General features: G+C 48.1%; 5 protein-coding genes across 5 annotated transcripts; 1 reads left to right on the forward strand and 4 right to left on the reverse strand.

Moving 5' to 3' along the window:
• Positions 1 to 367: 367 nt before the first annotated feature.
• On the forward strand, positions 368 to 2213 carry BP5553_01635 (uncharacterized protein; the record flags this gene model as incomplete). The annotated part of the gene is made up of 8 exons (XM_032010258.1): positions 368 to 631; positions 691 to 705; positions 761 to 856; positions 1053 to 1149; positions 1207 to 1256; positions 1333 to 1516; positions 1597 to 1857; positions 1915 to 2213. The coding sequence occupies 8 exons, from the start codon at positions 368 to 370 to the stop codon at positions 2211 to 2213; spliced, it is 1266 nt and encodes a 421-aa protein (XP_031874312.1).
• A 1414-nt stretch (positions 2214 to 3627) lies between these two features.
• On the reverse strand, positions 3628 to 4666 carry BP5553_01636 (uncharacterized protein; the record flags this gene model as incomplete). Its single annotated transcript, XM_032010259.1, has 4 exons — positions 3628 to 3746; positions 3833 to 3890; positions 3951 to 4076; positions 4208 to 4666. 4 exons carry the CDS (start codon positions 4664 to 4666, stop codon positions 3628 to 3630), a joined length of 762 nt encoding a protein of 253 aa, XP_031874313.1.
• A 1903-nt stretch (positions 4667 to 6569) lies between these two features.
• Positions 6570 to 7047, reverse strand: BP5553_01637 (uncharacterized protein; the record flags this gene model as incomplete). The annotated part of the gene is made up of 2 exons (XM_032010260.1): positions 6570 to 6902; positions 6961 to 7047. 2 exons carry the CDS (start codon positions 7045 to 7047, stop codon positions 6570 to 6572), a joined length of 420 nt encoding a protein of 139 aa, XP_031874314.1.
• Positions 7048 to 7843: 796 nt separating this feature from the next.
• BP5553_01638 (Uncharacterized protein) lies at positions 7844 to 10820 on the reverse strand (the record flags this gene model as incomplete). Its single annotated transcript, XM_032010261.1, has 3 exons — positions 7844 to 8765; positions 8811 to 9355; positions 9438 to 10820. 3 exons carry the CDS (start codon positions 10818 to 10820, stop codon positions 7844 to 7846), a joined length of 2850 nt encoding a protein of 949 aa, XP_031874315.1.
• A 1517-nt stretch (positions 10821 to 12337) lies between these two features.
• BP5553_01639 (WD40 repeat-like protein) lies at positions 12338 to 14440 on the reverse strand (the record flags this gene model as incomplete). The annotated part of the gene is made up of 3 exons (XM_032010262.1): positions 12338 to 12563; positions 12592 to 14359; positions 14407 to 14440. 3 exons carry the CDS (start codon positions 14438 to 14440, stop codon positions 12338 to 12340), a joined length of 2028 nt encoding a protein of 675 aa, XP_031874316.1.
• Between the last annotated feature and the right edge of the window lie 1817 nt (positions 14441 to 16257).

Below are 16257 nucleotides of genomic sequence, written 5' to 3' on the forward strand. Positions count from 1 at the left end.
CCATGTAGTAGGTACGTACATGAACTGGGCAGGGGTGTTTTGCCTACGCTAAGACCGTATCGAATCCGAGGAATATTAATGTTGCAAGCTGTACTCGAGTACTCCGTACAGAGTATAACGTTCCTTGCGCTACTGCCTCGGCGCATGCTGACACCTTCGCTGTAGCTCATGTATAGCAGATCAATCTTCAAGCGGGGATATCCTAGGAGCATCGTCTCCACACTCCCTACCTACATTAAGAAGTAGGTACCCAGGCAGGTAGACAGGTAGACAATTTCCTCATTTCATCGTTCTCTTGCCGCAACATCCATCCATCAAAGAAGTTCCTGGTGCTTTTTGCTACTTCACATCACAGTCTTCATCCAACATGGCAACGGGCACAGTTACTCAAACCGAGCCAGCCAGCTCTGGTATAGAATTAAAAGCTGTCTCCCCCTTAGACAAAAGTAGCTCCGGGGATGTCGAGAAAGCCGGAATCACAGACCCCGAAGATGTCAGTAGTAATACTACTCCACCACCAGAGGCAGTGGAGGCTCTCCAGAAATGGAACTCCCCGCCAATACACAAATATCGTGTCTTTGCAACGTTCTGGGCATTCTTCGTTTTGGGAATGAATGATGGTTCATATGGTGTAAGTCTCCCCTTTGAAACTACCACTTTTTATGACTGGGAACTGACAAGCACCGGTAGGCCTTGATTCCTCACGTAGGAAAATTCTACATTCCTCCTAGCCAAAGCAAAGCTCACCTACGACTTCTAGCTCGAAACATACTACAACCTGGACTATACTGTCGTCTCCCTCGTATTTCTGTCCCCTTTTGCAGGCTACACCCTCGCCTCATTATCCAACAACTTTGTACATGTACACCTTGGTCAACGAGGAGTGGCATGCATGGCGCCTATATGCCGTTTCATTCCTTATCTCATATTCACCTTTCATCCTCCATATCCCGTTCTTGTACGTCCGCGTTCCTTTCCGTTCTCCCAATCTCCAGCCTTCACCTACAAGTACTTCTGAGCAAGACTTGAAAAGCATTAATAAAGAACGTTAGGTGGTAATGTACATCTTTGTCGGCTTCGGCAATGGCCTCATCGATGCAGCCTGGTGCGCCTGGATAGGCAACATGGCGAATGCACATGAGTTGTCAGGTATCTTGTAGGCGTTCTATGCGTTGGGTGCTACAGTTGCTCCACTCATTGCCACAGGCATGATCACGTCGGGCAACCTAGGCTGGTATTCTTTCTACTACGTTATGGTAACATTTACCCCCTAACAAATCTATCCGATTTTCATGACTGAGAAGGAGTGGTGCTAACCACAATGTTTAAAAGCTCGCTGGCTCAGCAGTTGAACTCCTCACCTCAGCCTCCACATTCTGGAGTCAAACAGGAGCCACATATCTGGCCGAGAACCCCCGCACGGCAGGAGAAAAGTCAGGCCGTACTCGCGAAGCTCTGAGAAACAAAGTCACCTGGATCTTTGCGATTTTTATCTTAGCATATTGCGGCGCAGAAGGTAACCTCCCCTGCCCTTTCCACTCGCCTTCTTCTACCACCTTGTTGAAAGATAAATTGCTGATATCTCTCAATAAATAGTTTCCCTAAGTGGCTGGATAGTAGTGTTCATGACCCGCGTCCGCGGCGCTAGCTCCTTCGCCGGAGGAGCATCAGCAACGGGTTTCTGGGGCGGGATGACCGTGGGCCGCCTCTTCCTCGCCTTCCTTACCTCGCGTATAGGAGAGAACAAATCTATGATGATATACCTCGGCTTAAGCGTTGTTCTCGAATTGATTTTCTGGCTTGTCCCGAATTTGGTAGTGAGCGCTGTTTCGGCAGCATTACTAGGCATGTTTATGGGTAAGTTAAATTTCCCCCTCCTCCTCTACTAGTCCTGACTATAACCCTTTTTCTCAGGGCCCATGTTTCCCACAGCCATAGTGGTCACAACCAAACTATTGCCACGCTCTCTCCACGTTGGCGCCATTGGATTCGGCACCGCATTCGGTGGCTCTGGCGGAGCCATTCTTCCTTTCATGGTGGGCGCCATCGCGCAAGCCAGATGCGTTAAAAGCCTCCAACCAGTTATCCTTGCCCTCTTAGTTGTGCTTGGGATACTGTGGGCTATCTTGCCTCGCACGCTGCAGAAGGACCACGGACATTCTGACAAGGGTATAGCTGCTGGAACTAGAAACTCGGATCCGGTGGAGAGTTGAGGCTGGCTTTGAGGTTATTGTTGATGCATATGTAAGAAGGAGATGGAAGCAAGTGTGCACTACACGCCTTTCTGATGCATCATTGGCTAGAGCACTGGCGTTCGGCTTAGGAAAAGCAAGAAGGGCATTCGTGGAGGCGCCATCAATTGACCAAGAGATTATTCCAAAACCACCTCGCCGTCCCAATCACTACATCCTTCATATCTCTCATAATAGCATGCACGTACCCTTTCTTTCTCATTATATTGTCAAATCTATCTTTCCCATGGTACCCCTTTCCGGATCATAGTTCAATTTCCATCGTTTCAGCAACGGGATCAGCCTTTTCATTACCATAGGAGCAGCAATTCTATAACTAAACCGCGATTCTCGAGGATTATTTCCAAAATTCTAATTAGCGCTTTAAAGTCTAGTAAGACAAGTAGTGTGTTAACCATGAAATAACAAAATTGCAAGGCATCCTGATCATCATGGGTCATACCGAAGGTTCAATCCGAATCGACTACGATATTCGATGCATGGGCGGCAGTTTGCATTGAAGGAATGGAGATGTGAAAAGTATGGTTATTTCAAATTATCTGTAGGTTAGATGGCAACTAAGTTCATGAGTCATGTCGATTGTCGATTGTCGATACGCTGCTGTCAAATCATCGATGGCCGTCAATACAACGAACAATTGTCAAGATAACATAAGCTTTTGAATCTGATAAACATGAGAATTCATCATATTACTGGGAGCCTTCGACCAAATAGAACTTCCATCCGCCTCGCGCCTCTACAAGGGCGCAGAAGCGATTGGACACTTCCGGCCCACTGGCAATCATGCCTATAACCCAATACTTCTAACTTTGAAGCCTACCTTTAAATAGTGATGCCAAGCGGGATATCTAGTTTTCTCGAGTGAATGTTATAAATCCTCTTATTGGCATGTGGTGCTCTCCCCGGCTCGGGCGAGTATAGTAGGCGATTTCTCTACAAATCTGTGATTCCGTCGTAAGGAAGTGGTGTTTGTTTCGGAGCTTAGATGGATGCCGTGGGTGATATATTATGGCACTTGATACCAAGAACGGGAAAGAGAGGAGCAGCATATTACCACGCGGAACGACAGGACGGCGGAGCAATGTATTATCAATTTATGATTTAAACCCCATATCATCCACTCTCTAGCCTGATGGTTCTCAACTGCCCCATATTGGAAGCTCGCTAGCGCTATGCCGAGAAGCCAAGCAAATAATGTCATCATAAGTAGCAAAGTTCGTTTCTCATTTCAATATCCCCAAGTCAATCACGAGCAAAAGTGTCCGTGTATGATCCATACTCCCATCGTACCCCATCCAATCCCACAGAACCTTAACTCCCGAATATCGCAAAACGCAAGACTATAAAGCTCAACGCCTATTCATAACCTCGTCACTCATTGCTGCACAACCCCACAAATAGAATCGTAGGGTGACTGCATCACGTGCTTCACAGAGCCATCGTGCGGGTCATATACATGGCATCCATGGAGGGCGGCGTTTGGTGGTGTGTATACTGCAGCTAAGTGTTAGTGGGTATTACAAAATATTGTGGGCATGATATAGGGCATGGGTAATGAAGGAGGGAAACAATAGACCTACAATGAAGAGAAACTGCATATTCTGTTGGGTGAGGGTTAGATATTTCGTGTAGACCGAGCTGTTGGGCAACTGTTAGCTACGCGGCTCTTTTGTCGTTTGAATTGTAGGATAAACATACAATATCTGCCATGTACGAGACCTGATTTAGGCCAAAGTTCTTGTTTGATGTTTGAACAAGCGGACCTTGTTGACCAGGACTAGAGGGTGTAGCGAAGCGTGTTTCTGTTATCGAGCCTTGGAGGATCTGGGGGGGGGGTCAGCCTGCCATTCGAGTACATCTATGGTTCTAGACTCTTCGTTGTAGCCGGAAAAGAAAGAATAGTTGCGAACCTTCATCAAACAATGGCTGTCGGCGTGATCATGCACGGGGCTCACTTTGCCAGGGGTCCACACCAGAAGCATTAAGTTGAACACACCCGGCAACTCGCACACAAGATTTCGCGTGTACAGCTTGTCTGGGTTGGCATGGGCGTATTTGGACCAGTGGGTTGGATCTGAGGTATAGCCGCGGAGGAGGTTGTGTAGTGTGGGCATCGAGGACTTGTTCGGGTTGGTTAGGGTGGCGGTGAGCGAGGTCAGGAGGTTGTTGAAAGGGGTTTGCTTTGGATAAAGCGATGTGTTTGCAAATCCAGGGAGATCATTTGGAGGATAGGAAGGGGTGTAGGATGGTGGATAGTCAGGATGCGAGGTTGTGGTGGGGGCATATGTTGGAGCGTTTCTGGTTGTTGCTCCCATTCCGACGTTTCGACCAGTGGTGGTGAGGATTCGGCGGCTGCTGTTGGTGAGGGGTTTAGATCGGAGAGATCGCATAGTTGCTGATTTGAGGGAGCTCATTTTGACGATGCTTGAATTGTAGATTAATCAGGGGAACGCGAATCTGTGGTGTTGAGTCGTTTTGGCAGATATAACATGTAGAGGATTGAAGAAGGCGCGAATGTTGAGAAGGAGAGCGAGCGGGAATGGGAGTGGAAATGGGAATGGAAATGGGCTCAGAATTAGGTAACTAGCTAGTGCGGTGTTGAACCTTGACACCTCATCCAGGTATATGATAACACACTCGGAACGCGGGAACAGGGCGCAGAGGCCTATCATGCAACTCTTATCTTCCCCCTTTCGCCCATATCATTCATTATAGCACAATCTGACCTGCCAATCCGGTATCCCAACAGCCGTTCCTTGTAAATTGAATGGTTGTCCGCGAGATCGATATGGCAATCCTGTTCCCCGATTTCATTTAAAAAGGCACAAAATGTGCGTTCCCGGCGGCCGGGGCTCGTCGAAAGAGTCGAGTTGGTAGGACTTGCCCCACTCTATGCAAGCCGGAGGGGTTTCGTAACCGGGCTCGACAAAGATAGCATCATATGTCCAACCATTTGGCGGACACAACGCACATCCATCCATCAGTCGCTGTCCGAGACTGGCCCATTGCCTGTCCGACCAGACTGATGCTGATCAAAGAATGGCCGTTCTCCTCCGTCCTTCGCCGTCTTTCACCGCCACCCGCAGACAATTGCACCAGCAACTGAATCCATCATCCATCATCCATCAAGGTGCTGTGCAAACAAGCGGGGCGTGCTCAGGGTCATCGGACCAACAATAATCGGTAGTCGTACTGTATCTGCGGTGTTTTGCGGTACCAAGGAGCGGCTAATCCTCGCGTTGCGTATCGATTGGACCGACGACGCACAAAGGGCGTGGTTGGGACCATAAAAAGCTGAGTGAGCCGTTGGAAGCCGCGATACCGGAACCTTCGACAACGCGGCACAAAGCAGAGCAAAGCTGCCCAGATTCAGGACAATCAATAACGACATAAACGTAGACTTTGACTTGAAGAGAGCAAATATTCAAGCAGTAGGCCTCATATTCTGCCATACTTCCACTGTACCTCTATGACGCAAGAGCCATCATTCCGGTGCTGACACGGACATGGACAAGCACAGAAAAGACCGCCGTGTCGCCGCTCCAACAGTAATCGTAATCAGAGGTTCTTTGTATTTTGCGCCAAGCTCCACCTCACCTCACTGGAGGCGCGCGATTGGCTGGAGATAAGTTTGCATGTGTCATGCTGGAACACAAAGATCGTCGCCGCCTCGACTTCGAGGTCCCAAAACGCAACGAAAAGACGAGGAAAAACGATGCAAGTTAGGAGGAAAACGAGGGCGATGAACGTGCGAAAAGATATATTGAAGAAGAGAAGACAGGACAGAGGAGGAAATGGGAAAAGGGGGAGAGTTGTACCTCTGTTGGCGTCGAGGCGCTGATTCGTCCGTGGCACTTTTAGCGCGGACAGGGGCGGTTGCGTGCTCAATTGCATCACGTGACTACGATTTCAAAAGATCATGTGATGACTTCAACTTCCCTTTCACACCAAAGTTCGAAAGTTAACAACCTCAATGCTCTGAGTAGCTCTTTAATTTTCATATACTTTCAAACGGATAACATTTCTGTTACTTGAATATGCGGTCAAGTTCTCAGCATCAATTCATGATATCAACATCCAGGCTGTGGCAGTTCCAGGCTGTTTGTCGGCATTTTGCTCCGAATCACGCTGTTGTGCTTTAAATCTATCTTCTTGGGTCTTCTTGAAGTATGGCAATGCCGTGTTTATTCACAGAAAGCACCTCTATCAGATTTGCCAGGGGTCATGACTACATCATCCATTGGCGATGGCCAGGATGAAGGTAATAACCAACTCTTCTGAGCGTTATGTATCTTCAATACCTCTTGCCGCTTCCTTCTACATTCGCATCCTTGCTTCCATCCATAGATACACTATCTCCTCATTCACGCGGAATTCCCCCTCCACAAGAGTGGAATCTATGAGGCCAGCTACACCGGCTTCAAGGTGTGTTACTATCGAATGCCGCGCCTCGTTGTCCCACCACTTACCTCCGAGAAGGAGCAGCTCCTGGCAGAAGCCGTCCTCGACAGCTTGCGCACCGAGACGCTTGACCGGCAGGTCTTGCGGATTGAGTCCCAGGAACTCGAAGTCGATGACGTCTGCGTAATCGAGTATGATGACGCCGCCGCGGGATGGCCACGCGTAGATAGCGATATGACCGTGAGGGAACTTGGTCCGAGTAGTTGAGTGGTGCGGCCATGTTATTTGCATGCGGACTTGCACGTACGCATGGCCAGCGATATCCTGAGGTAGGATCAACAGCCGATTTTGACCACGATGGAATATATCTCAGAAAATCGACCGGCAATGCCATGGTGTGTTTGTCAGAGATGTACGTTATGGTGGTTACTCTAACGACTCGGTCAACATAACATTGTCTTTTGCCAAAAGAGAGCAAAATATCTCACATGATTCCTGCAAGGAGAATTGATGTCCCAACGAGCCGAGCTTCATTGATCCAATCAACTCCTTTAACGTAGAGAAGGAGAGCATCGCGGAAGCAGGCAGCAGCTTTGGAGAGATGAGTTGAGCATTCCATGGCCTCTTCCTGTCAGGTTGACAGAGGTGCTGTCTCGAAAATCACTGTGATGTGCCACAGCAATTGAGAATATGAAGACATGAAATCCCAGTTGGAATTCCTGAGATGGATTGATCTGGGTATGGGCTGAGCTGAGGACCAAGCAGCACCACCTCAAATAGACACAGTAAGCGAAGGGGGTCACCTGATTGGCCCCCTTTAGGCAACTACTACGTATGGGTACTTGGAAACAATACATTATGTCGAAAACAAAAGGCGTTTATTTTATTTTTCCTTTTAAGGTAGGTGTGCTTCTGTAGAGAATTTGGCCAGAAGTATCCTCGTTCCGGGAACTGTCAAGAGGGTCAGATGCTAAGGTACCTAGTTAGAGCCGTCCTCAGAACGTGTATTTGATGGATCTCATGTGTCTATAGTCAGGGAGTAAATATGGACAAGAGAAACCATCAAGGCAGTGAAAGCATAGAGATGAGCTGCACCTAGGAGAATAATGTACTGTCTGAATTCTGATAATATTATGTGTTATCCACAAGTCCAAGGAGGATACATCAGCTTCACCGCCAAAACATCCATTCTAAACCCTCATACTCTCCGGCGGGCCTAAGTAACTCGTCCTCACACCCCCTAAATCAACTACAATTTTCTGGAATACCACACCCGGCTCGATGGCCCAAAGATTCAATACGTGCGATCCGGCGGTGACAGCATGTTTTGTGGTATACTGGGCGCCCGCATTCTTCGTTGACTCGGTCCAAGTATTCGGGAGCGTACCTAACTTCGTGACTGGTACGTACTGGGCTTTTGTCGGGGTTGCATCGTCGATTGATATGGAGTATGCGAGGGGCCGAGTAGAGTCGGTGTTAAGAGAAGGGGCGAGATGGACGGTGATAGATGCTGTTGTGGCTGTGAACACATGGATGTTGTAGGTTGACCTTGGTGATGAAGGGGGCGATTGCGTAGCCGCCATGGCAGGGAAGAGCGTTACGCCAGAGAGAGTTCGCCCATAACCTGGTATTATGCCGTATGAAACGGAGGAGGATGACGTGGCTGATGTGTAGTGTTCCGGCTCTATGCTGATTGTTTTGTCGCTTTCAACAAAGCCGGAGAAATCTGAGGGGATTTGTGTGTTAAGGAGAGGAAGCGATACAGTTGCAGTTGTGGAGCCAGCAACGACCTTAATTTGGGACGTAGATGTTCCATTAGGAGCTTTTTCCCAATCGATGGATATGAGGACTCGTTGATCTGCAGCACTTCCTGGGGTTTTGAGCGTGCCCGTTGACGGTGTGGCGATTACCCAGGGGTCAGTTGTTACTGTGAAAGACGAACTGCTATTGCTTGCGGAATATATATCAACCCAACGAGATTTGGGGCCGTACCGATCCATTTGAGGAAGGGCTTTTGTACTACTTCCACCATCAACAGCGACACCTGGTGGTTTCTGCGTATTCGAAGCAGGATATGTAAGTTTGGGCATGTTGTTCCTATCCGGTTGTTGCCTGCCAATGTTAGAATTGAATAAGTCACATTAGAGTCTTACATACCAATAAGTATACCCAATATGAGTCTGGTCCATCATGTGGTTCCATTTCCCGCCCAGTAATTGATGATACGTAGTAGCCAGTGCTGCATCAGCCGCAAATGCCTTGACGGCAATATCGCCCTGTGTGGCAGCAGTGACCCTCCCTTGCCCAGCATACAGTGCATTTTTTGCCGTTGCGACATATAATTGATGCAAAATATACCCTGCTTTAGAGGGATGGAGAACCATTTCAAAGAAAGAAGGTTGCGCGGCTGTGCTTAAGGAGTCATAGATAGCCTGGGCGTCCGCGACGAGATCTTCCCACTGTTTGAGAACCGTGTCGCCCTCGTCGTAGTTTACTATGCTGTAGATTGATGAATCTAGAAGCTCGTACTTTCGTCGATTGGCATACATTCCATACCGATCGACCACGGACGCTGTGGCAGCTGATACTTTGGCGCCGAATTCTCGTGTTGCCCATTGTGATATCCATGTCTGGGTGCTTTCTGGAGAGCCATAGAGTGACATGTCGTAGCCCATATCCAGGAAGTGGCTTATCGGTATTTCCTATGGACCTTGGGATTAGAGAAGCAAAGCATATAATAGGGGATAGATCTGAGAAAACCTGACTATGAGTGACGAGACCTACCAGCGGCTTCAAATCTCCAACGTTAACCACCCAGATCTCTCTTGCACCCCTTTCATAAGTTAGATGCATTTGTTCCCATGTCTTTTCCAGAGAAATAGTATTGATCCATTTATAATTCCGAGGATCTCCAACATAATCGAAATGATAATAAACTCCTGCCCCGGCTTGGCGGTTGACCTCACTGGGAATTGGCAACCTTTGCATATTTCCATTATTGTCATCGGACCAAAGCAGAGTAATATCGTCAGGAACCTTCAGGCCGCTTTCATAGTATCCACCGACTTCTTTATAAAGACACCACATCTGTGGAATCGATGATAGGTTACTGCTGATGGTGCTGGACAAGATCGCCTGCTGCGACTTGATGACATCGGCGAGTAAATCAGCGGTTAGGGTAGGGGATGCTGTATCTCCGGAACCTCGCATTCCCATTGTCCACAAGTTTTCATATGGCTTATTTCTTTTGGCGCCATCAGTGAGAAACTTGACAATGTTGTTTTTATTACCCTTCCAGTCCCAAGAACCACTCATGTATTTGGACTGCTCCTTCGTCGAGCGCATTAGAGGCTCGGTATGACTTGTCCCCATGACAATGCCGTAGGAATCAGCCAGTTGGGGATTTTTGGTGTCGTCGAGACTGAACATACTATCCCACATCGTTGGCCAGAGATAATTTGCTCTAAGTCGAAGAAGAAGTTCAAACACTTGGACATAAAATCCGGAGTTGTATCCTCCATACTTCTGGTTGACCCAATTTGTAAGAGCAGGTTGCTCATCGTTCAAAAAAATACCTCTATATTTGACGCTTGGTGGCCCTTGAGTCTTAACAGTATCGAGGGCATAGATTTGTGATTGTTGGACAGCAGCAACGTCAGCGAACCAATACCATGGAGACACTCCAATTTGTTCAGACACATCGTAAATCCCATAAATAGTGCCACGTTTATCGCTCCCGGCGATGACAAGTGCTGAAGCCAATCCCGTCATCGGATCTGCGACAATCTGGCTCTGAAACGATTCCCATTTTCCTTGAATCTTTGACACGTCGATCTTCCCTGAGGAGATCAACGTATCAATCAGTTTGCACTTCCCAATCGTACCCACTATAATCACTGGACCACTTGATGGGGAGGTATCAGCTGCTGTGAGGGCAATGGTTTTTACACTGATATTCTTCCCCGTAACACGACCGAAGTCTGCTTGCAAGTCTGCGCCGGCACGTTGAACGCCCGGGTAGTCATCAGTACCTAGGAAAAGAGTGGCAATGGAACTACCGCCTGCAAGTTGGATGGCCCCTTGAGTGAAGGATATGGTTGGGATTTGCCCCAGACCAAGAATACATGGTAGCAGAGACAAAATAACCAGCAATAATGATGTTGCCATCATGGCAGGAGATGCAGATGAGCGGACGAAAGATGCACGTGCAAAAACCATGAATCTCTATGGAACATCGAGGGTCCAGCTCATTTATAAAGTTTATAATATGGTGATTAATAACGAGATACAGTTTCCGTCAGACACCATTCATATTTACCGGTACGCGGCTCATCTCAATCAACTTTGATTAAGTGCAAGGGACGGTTGGGCCAAGATAAGATGCGGACCAATTCGGGGAACGCAGAGGACATTAGTCTAGTGATAGACATTCCCAAAGGCCGGATGAAACCAGGTGAAATAGCCTCGATATCTATGAAGGGGTTAAAGCTGGTAGCTCGCCCAGAATCAACATCGTGGTGCCGGTTGGTGGAAATTCTCCGTCTCGAGCGTCACAGATTGCCGTCATTGATCTAATCTAAAGGGGAATTTAATTAATCCGTGGAGGTGGCGCGCTGCGCACTTGGCAACAGGACTCCAGCAGCGTGAATTTAGGGGTTTTGTTGATGGAATTATTTTGAAAGCGATGGTGGAAACGGACGAAGTTGAGATTGATGTGGCACGTAATATATGGGCATGGACCCCCGCCATTGACCGTCAAATCCCGATAGCTAAGCAACGGGTCTTCGAATAGGCATCTGATGGTACAGCACAGCGTGCCTTATTATACCACTACCAAAAAGGATAGAGATTACATTGAACGTAATTTCAATCCCTAGGTCATATTACTTGATGGCAGCGGTTGGTCTTGACTCTTCCTATCGCTATGTTTGCGAAATAAGGGGGAAAAGAGGGGTGGAGCAAGTTGCGATCTTGAACCTTATATAGCTCAATAAGCCATTTTGTAATTACAACACAAAAGGCGGCCACTGGGCTTGGTGGATCTGGACAAATTGTGTTGAGCCGAGAAGGAGAAGAAAAGTGGAAAACAACGACGACATAACGACAAGAGATGTAGGCAATCGATCGGGCCGAACTCTTTTACTTTTTGCTCCTTAGATAATTATTATTAAACCTTAGATAAGTCTTTTTTTAATCGATTTTATCTACAGCGTATTAATTTTTATTGCTACTACCTTGTTATTTTCTTTTTTACGCGTTGGGGGTTAGGCGAGGCTTCTTCCGAAGGTGAACAGCACGGTGTCGTTGCTCGGTGGTGGCACTATTCGACCAAGGAGATTGCCGCATGTCGTGATAGTGAATGTGAATGTGGCCGTACCCGATCAGCAGTAGTCTTTACAGAGATGTAGAACGGATTGGCCAAAGGAAGTAATGGCCAAAGCCTTGAGCCAAGATAAAGTTGAGGGGACGGGGGTTTCCAGGATTTACTGGACATCTAAACACTTGAAATGTTGGAAAACGACGAGAAAGAGTGATCGCTTTTAAATATGCAATATATTCTGACTACCGTGGTATCCCAACGCCTTTTGTGACAGTGCTCTGCCGTGACACCATTCGAACGCCTGCAAATGCACCTCCTGTGATCTCTCCCCTCTTGCAACAACACTGAGTCCCAGCTACATATATTATGAAGGGATTCCAATCTCATAGCCTATGAGGACCTCGGTGCTGCTACCCTCCCAGCCGCGAGTACCGGCTGCGGAGAGCATATATTTACAAGTGGGATCGATGTACAAAGAGGATATAACGCCCGCCCTGGGGGGACCTGGCACGATAAGAAATGGGACCGTCGAATGTTTGAAAGCTTGAGGTTCCTTAAGGTCATAGAGACGCAGAATATCATGGGAAGCACTATATATTGTTAGTATACAAGGCCGACGAAACATGGAATGCGTGTACTTGCCAGATTAAGTGCCTCCCATTTGGCATGGCCCTGAGGGCACTCACCGCCCCGCTCCCCGGGGGAAATTTAAAGGTCCTCTGCGCAGTTTTCAGCCCTTTATGCAAGCTAAATTCTTCTACCGTCCCGTTTCTTCTACCAGCGTAAATATAGTTCCCATCAGGGGACCAACAAGCCGCCATACACCAAGGAGGGACGCCAGTCCGAGTAGGTATCTTCGCAACTGGATTTGGCTGTCTCCGGTCCCAGATACGGAGGGTGCCATCTGTCGAAGCGGCCAAGAAAGTTGAGTCCGATGTTGCCACAGCGTCTTGTGTTTCTGGCGCAGCCTGAGAGACCGACGACTCAGCCTTGATTTCATGCGAAACCGCACTTGCTTGGGCAGAGTTTTGAGCACCGTTTTGGAGTTCCACAGGTTGCTGTACCGCTGGAGCGGTTGCATCATTTTCTGTTTGGGCGTTCCCTATTGGGAGATCGCCATCCGCGTCCAACGGTTCCCGGTTATCGAGGTTCATTTCAATTGCTCGAGAGAAATCATCGTCATCGTCTCCAAAATTCACTCCCGACGTTGCACCAGCACCATCAGTCTCTCCAAATAATGAGTTAGCATCGCTGCCACCACCAAATAGGGAATCCGTTGGTGAACCGGGAGCATCTTCATTGTTACCATCTCCGGCGCTACCATTAGCACCATTCGAAAATCCATTTGCGTGTGGCTTTTCATCGTTATTACTCGAGAACGTCCCATTTGTTTGCACCGGCTCGCCAGACTCCTCAGGCACCGGAAGGCTTGACGCAGGCCGTATCTCAATCGCTGAAATTTGGCCACCGCTTCCCTCAAAGGACCTCTTGACTTGCCCAGTATTCAAATCCCAATCGAAAACATTCTTATCCCAGCTTCCCGATAAGACAGATTTCTCGTCTTGGGCGAGAGTCAGGACCGAAACTGCAGATTTGTGCTTTTGCATGTATGAAATCCTCTTCCCTTCATCGTGCCGAACGGAGTACAGATTTATACATCCAGATTCCAACCCAGAAAGCATCCAGAGAGCCTGTGACTGAACTGCTAAGGAGTACACCGGAGAAAGAGGTGGATCCTCTCCCGGGTTCTTAGCTACTGGCTCTTCATTATCCCAATAACTCATCAATACCCCCGCCTTTACCACACTGTCAACGAATGGGTGCCTTTGGGCCACGGTCAGTAGCGTTTTCCCATTAACGGTTGCCACACCATCGTATTTCCGTATGTAGCAATCAGATCCTCCAGTGAACCAATATCGCATATCTGGGGTCGCTGTGGTCGCATTTATCGATGTACTTTGGGGCGCTGCCATCGTGGGAACAATATCATATGTCGAAGCTGTAAGCGCTTCTGCTCGAGCTTCGTATCGCATCTTTGGAGTTTGGGCTGGAACGGAAGCCTGGCGTGGGGAGGCCGAGGTGCGCGTTACAGTCGGTCGTGGATGTGATGTAGGGCCTACACCATTCACTTGGCTCATTGTTGGAGTATCGTCGGAACTTGCATTCGTAGTCGGCAGGCTAGGTCGTCTAACTTGGGACAATGGTTGTTCCGCTGTATCGTCTTCCTCATCCTCGTCCCCGTTATCATCATCGTTATCGTTATCGTCTTCGTCTCCATCGCCATCGCCATCGCCATCGCCATCGGCTTCTACATCCACATCCACCTCATGCTCAATATCCTCCGCGTCCTCCATTAACTCATCTTGGTCATTGTCTGAACTCGACCCTCGGAGACAATTAGCATGGGAATTGGCAGTCGCAGAGGTTGCTTACCTCGGTCATCATCATCCAAAGAGAATTCCACCATGTTAGCTCCCTATCCAAGAGCATTCACATCTTATATAACTTGTCGTGATAGGCAAGCGAGTAACCTTGCTTGCAAAGAACTAGTCCTATAACCCGAAGACGAGAGATCGGTATTGGGGTTGCAAATACCTCGGATATACAATGTTATCGTTGGTCACTCCAATCGCAATGACCAAGAGACTATGGCGTGCTAGGCCTTTCGGAATATATATAATAATATATTCTAACGCAAGGGAGCAATTGTGAGGTTGGCCAGAATCCCCGCCACCAGCGCGTCAGGGTTTAAGCTTGTGTGGCTGACATAAGCATCCTTGCTCTCACTAGTTGTATCATCGTACTCTGTACATGGATCACGACCCGGGGTGTTCAAACCTCACAACTGTCATCATGAGATCTAGTCGCTCCCTAAAAACACACCCATATACGAATTTCGGAAGCCACTACCTCTGATAGCTTCGGGCCCAATGTTGCCCAAGCTATGGTACCCGAAACGCCACTGTTTTTTCTTGTCCGTAGACCGATCAAGCCGTTGAATCATTTTTCTCCTATTTTCCAGAAGACTAAGAGATGGACGTGGCCATTGCTGAAAGATACCTAAAGAGGCCAGGCCCGCCCTACAACCTCCGTTATATTTCTGGGCCCGGCCAAGAATTGCGACGAGGTGCGGACGGCCGAGGTAAAAGAAGACGGGCTATTCGTGGCACCTAGTGCCCAAGAGAGACCTTCGTGCTCCAAGTCAACTTCCATTTTGTTACCAACGTTTCGCACATTGCTACTAGGTATGTCATCATAGCTCCCTAGTCAATCTCTCTGGCGTGTAATTGGACCAAGACTAATGTCTCGGTTCTCTACTTCCCCATAACCCATGGCATCAAGTGAACAGAAAACTCGTGGTGTCTGACGCGCCTTTCAGGATATTCATTTCATGCAGCTTTCCGACGGCCGGTAGCGCCGGGATCCTTCCTACGGTTAGTGCCTACAGTTGTCCTAAGCTAAGACTCTCAAACTGTGGCAGTCCTTTCCTTGGTTCTAGGCTACCGTCCCTCATTGGAAATGTTGGCCATGTGATCTTGCACCGCCAATTGCTGTGCAGAGTCAAAGAATGGGTTTCCAGAATGAGACAATAGAGTTCATAGATGTCTAAATTGTATTAATATTCAGACTACTATCAAGATAATTCGCATGTTCCTGAAGGCCATGCACACTTGCAGTCCATGACTTGCTAAGGAGCAAACAGAGAAACAGGCCGTGGCATGCTTGCTCTCCTGGACACTCACCTCGCGGACATGAGCACAAACAATTCAGCAGTAATTCCCGACAAGATTTAGATACAAAATCCATGAGTTTTTATAAGTTGTGCCAGGAAGGAGTGTTCCTATGTGTTTACAATTTTTCTATTCTTGGCCAAGTGCACAGCTAGTTTTCAGGCCCGCTTTACTTCCTGAGCGTCAACTCCAATACTGTCTCTTCTACGAAGTATCCAACCGCCCTTTCCCCTTATGGGTTGCATACAAACCCCGAGATACGCTCATGATTAAGTTGGTAATATGAGCACTTGCGCCCGCCACGCTTCTGACCACAAGTCAAAGAACCTCACGTTTGACAGGCTAGCAGATGTGCATCTACCTTTCTCTAGCGCAAACACAGACAACGTCGCCGTCCCGGCGCTCATTTTGTTAGGTGGGTACCTAGGTACTTACCAACCCAGTCGCCGCTATTATTTTTAGATAGGCGTCTCACGCTTGGCCAACCTGACGAAAACAACAACAAACATGCCCACCTGCCAGAGGTTCCTTTTCCAACAATCACACTGAATGC

The sequence above is a fragment of the Venustampulla echinocandica genome, assembly GCF_003357145.1.
Source record: "Venustampulla echinocandica strain BP 5553 chromosome Unknown scaffold_0, whole genome shotgun sequence".
In the NCBI taxonomy this organism is placed as follows: domain Eukaryota; kingdom Fungi; phylum Ascomycota; class Leotiomycetes; order Helotiales; family Pleuroascaceae; genus Venustampulla; species Venustampulla echinocandica.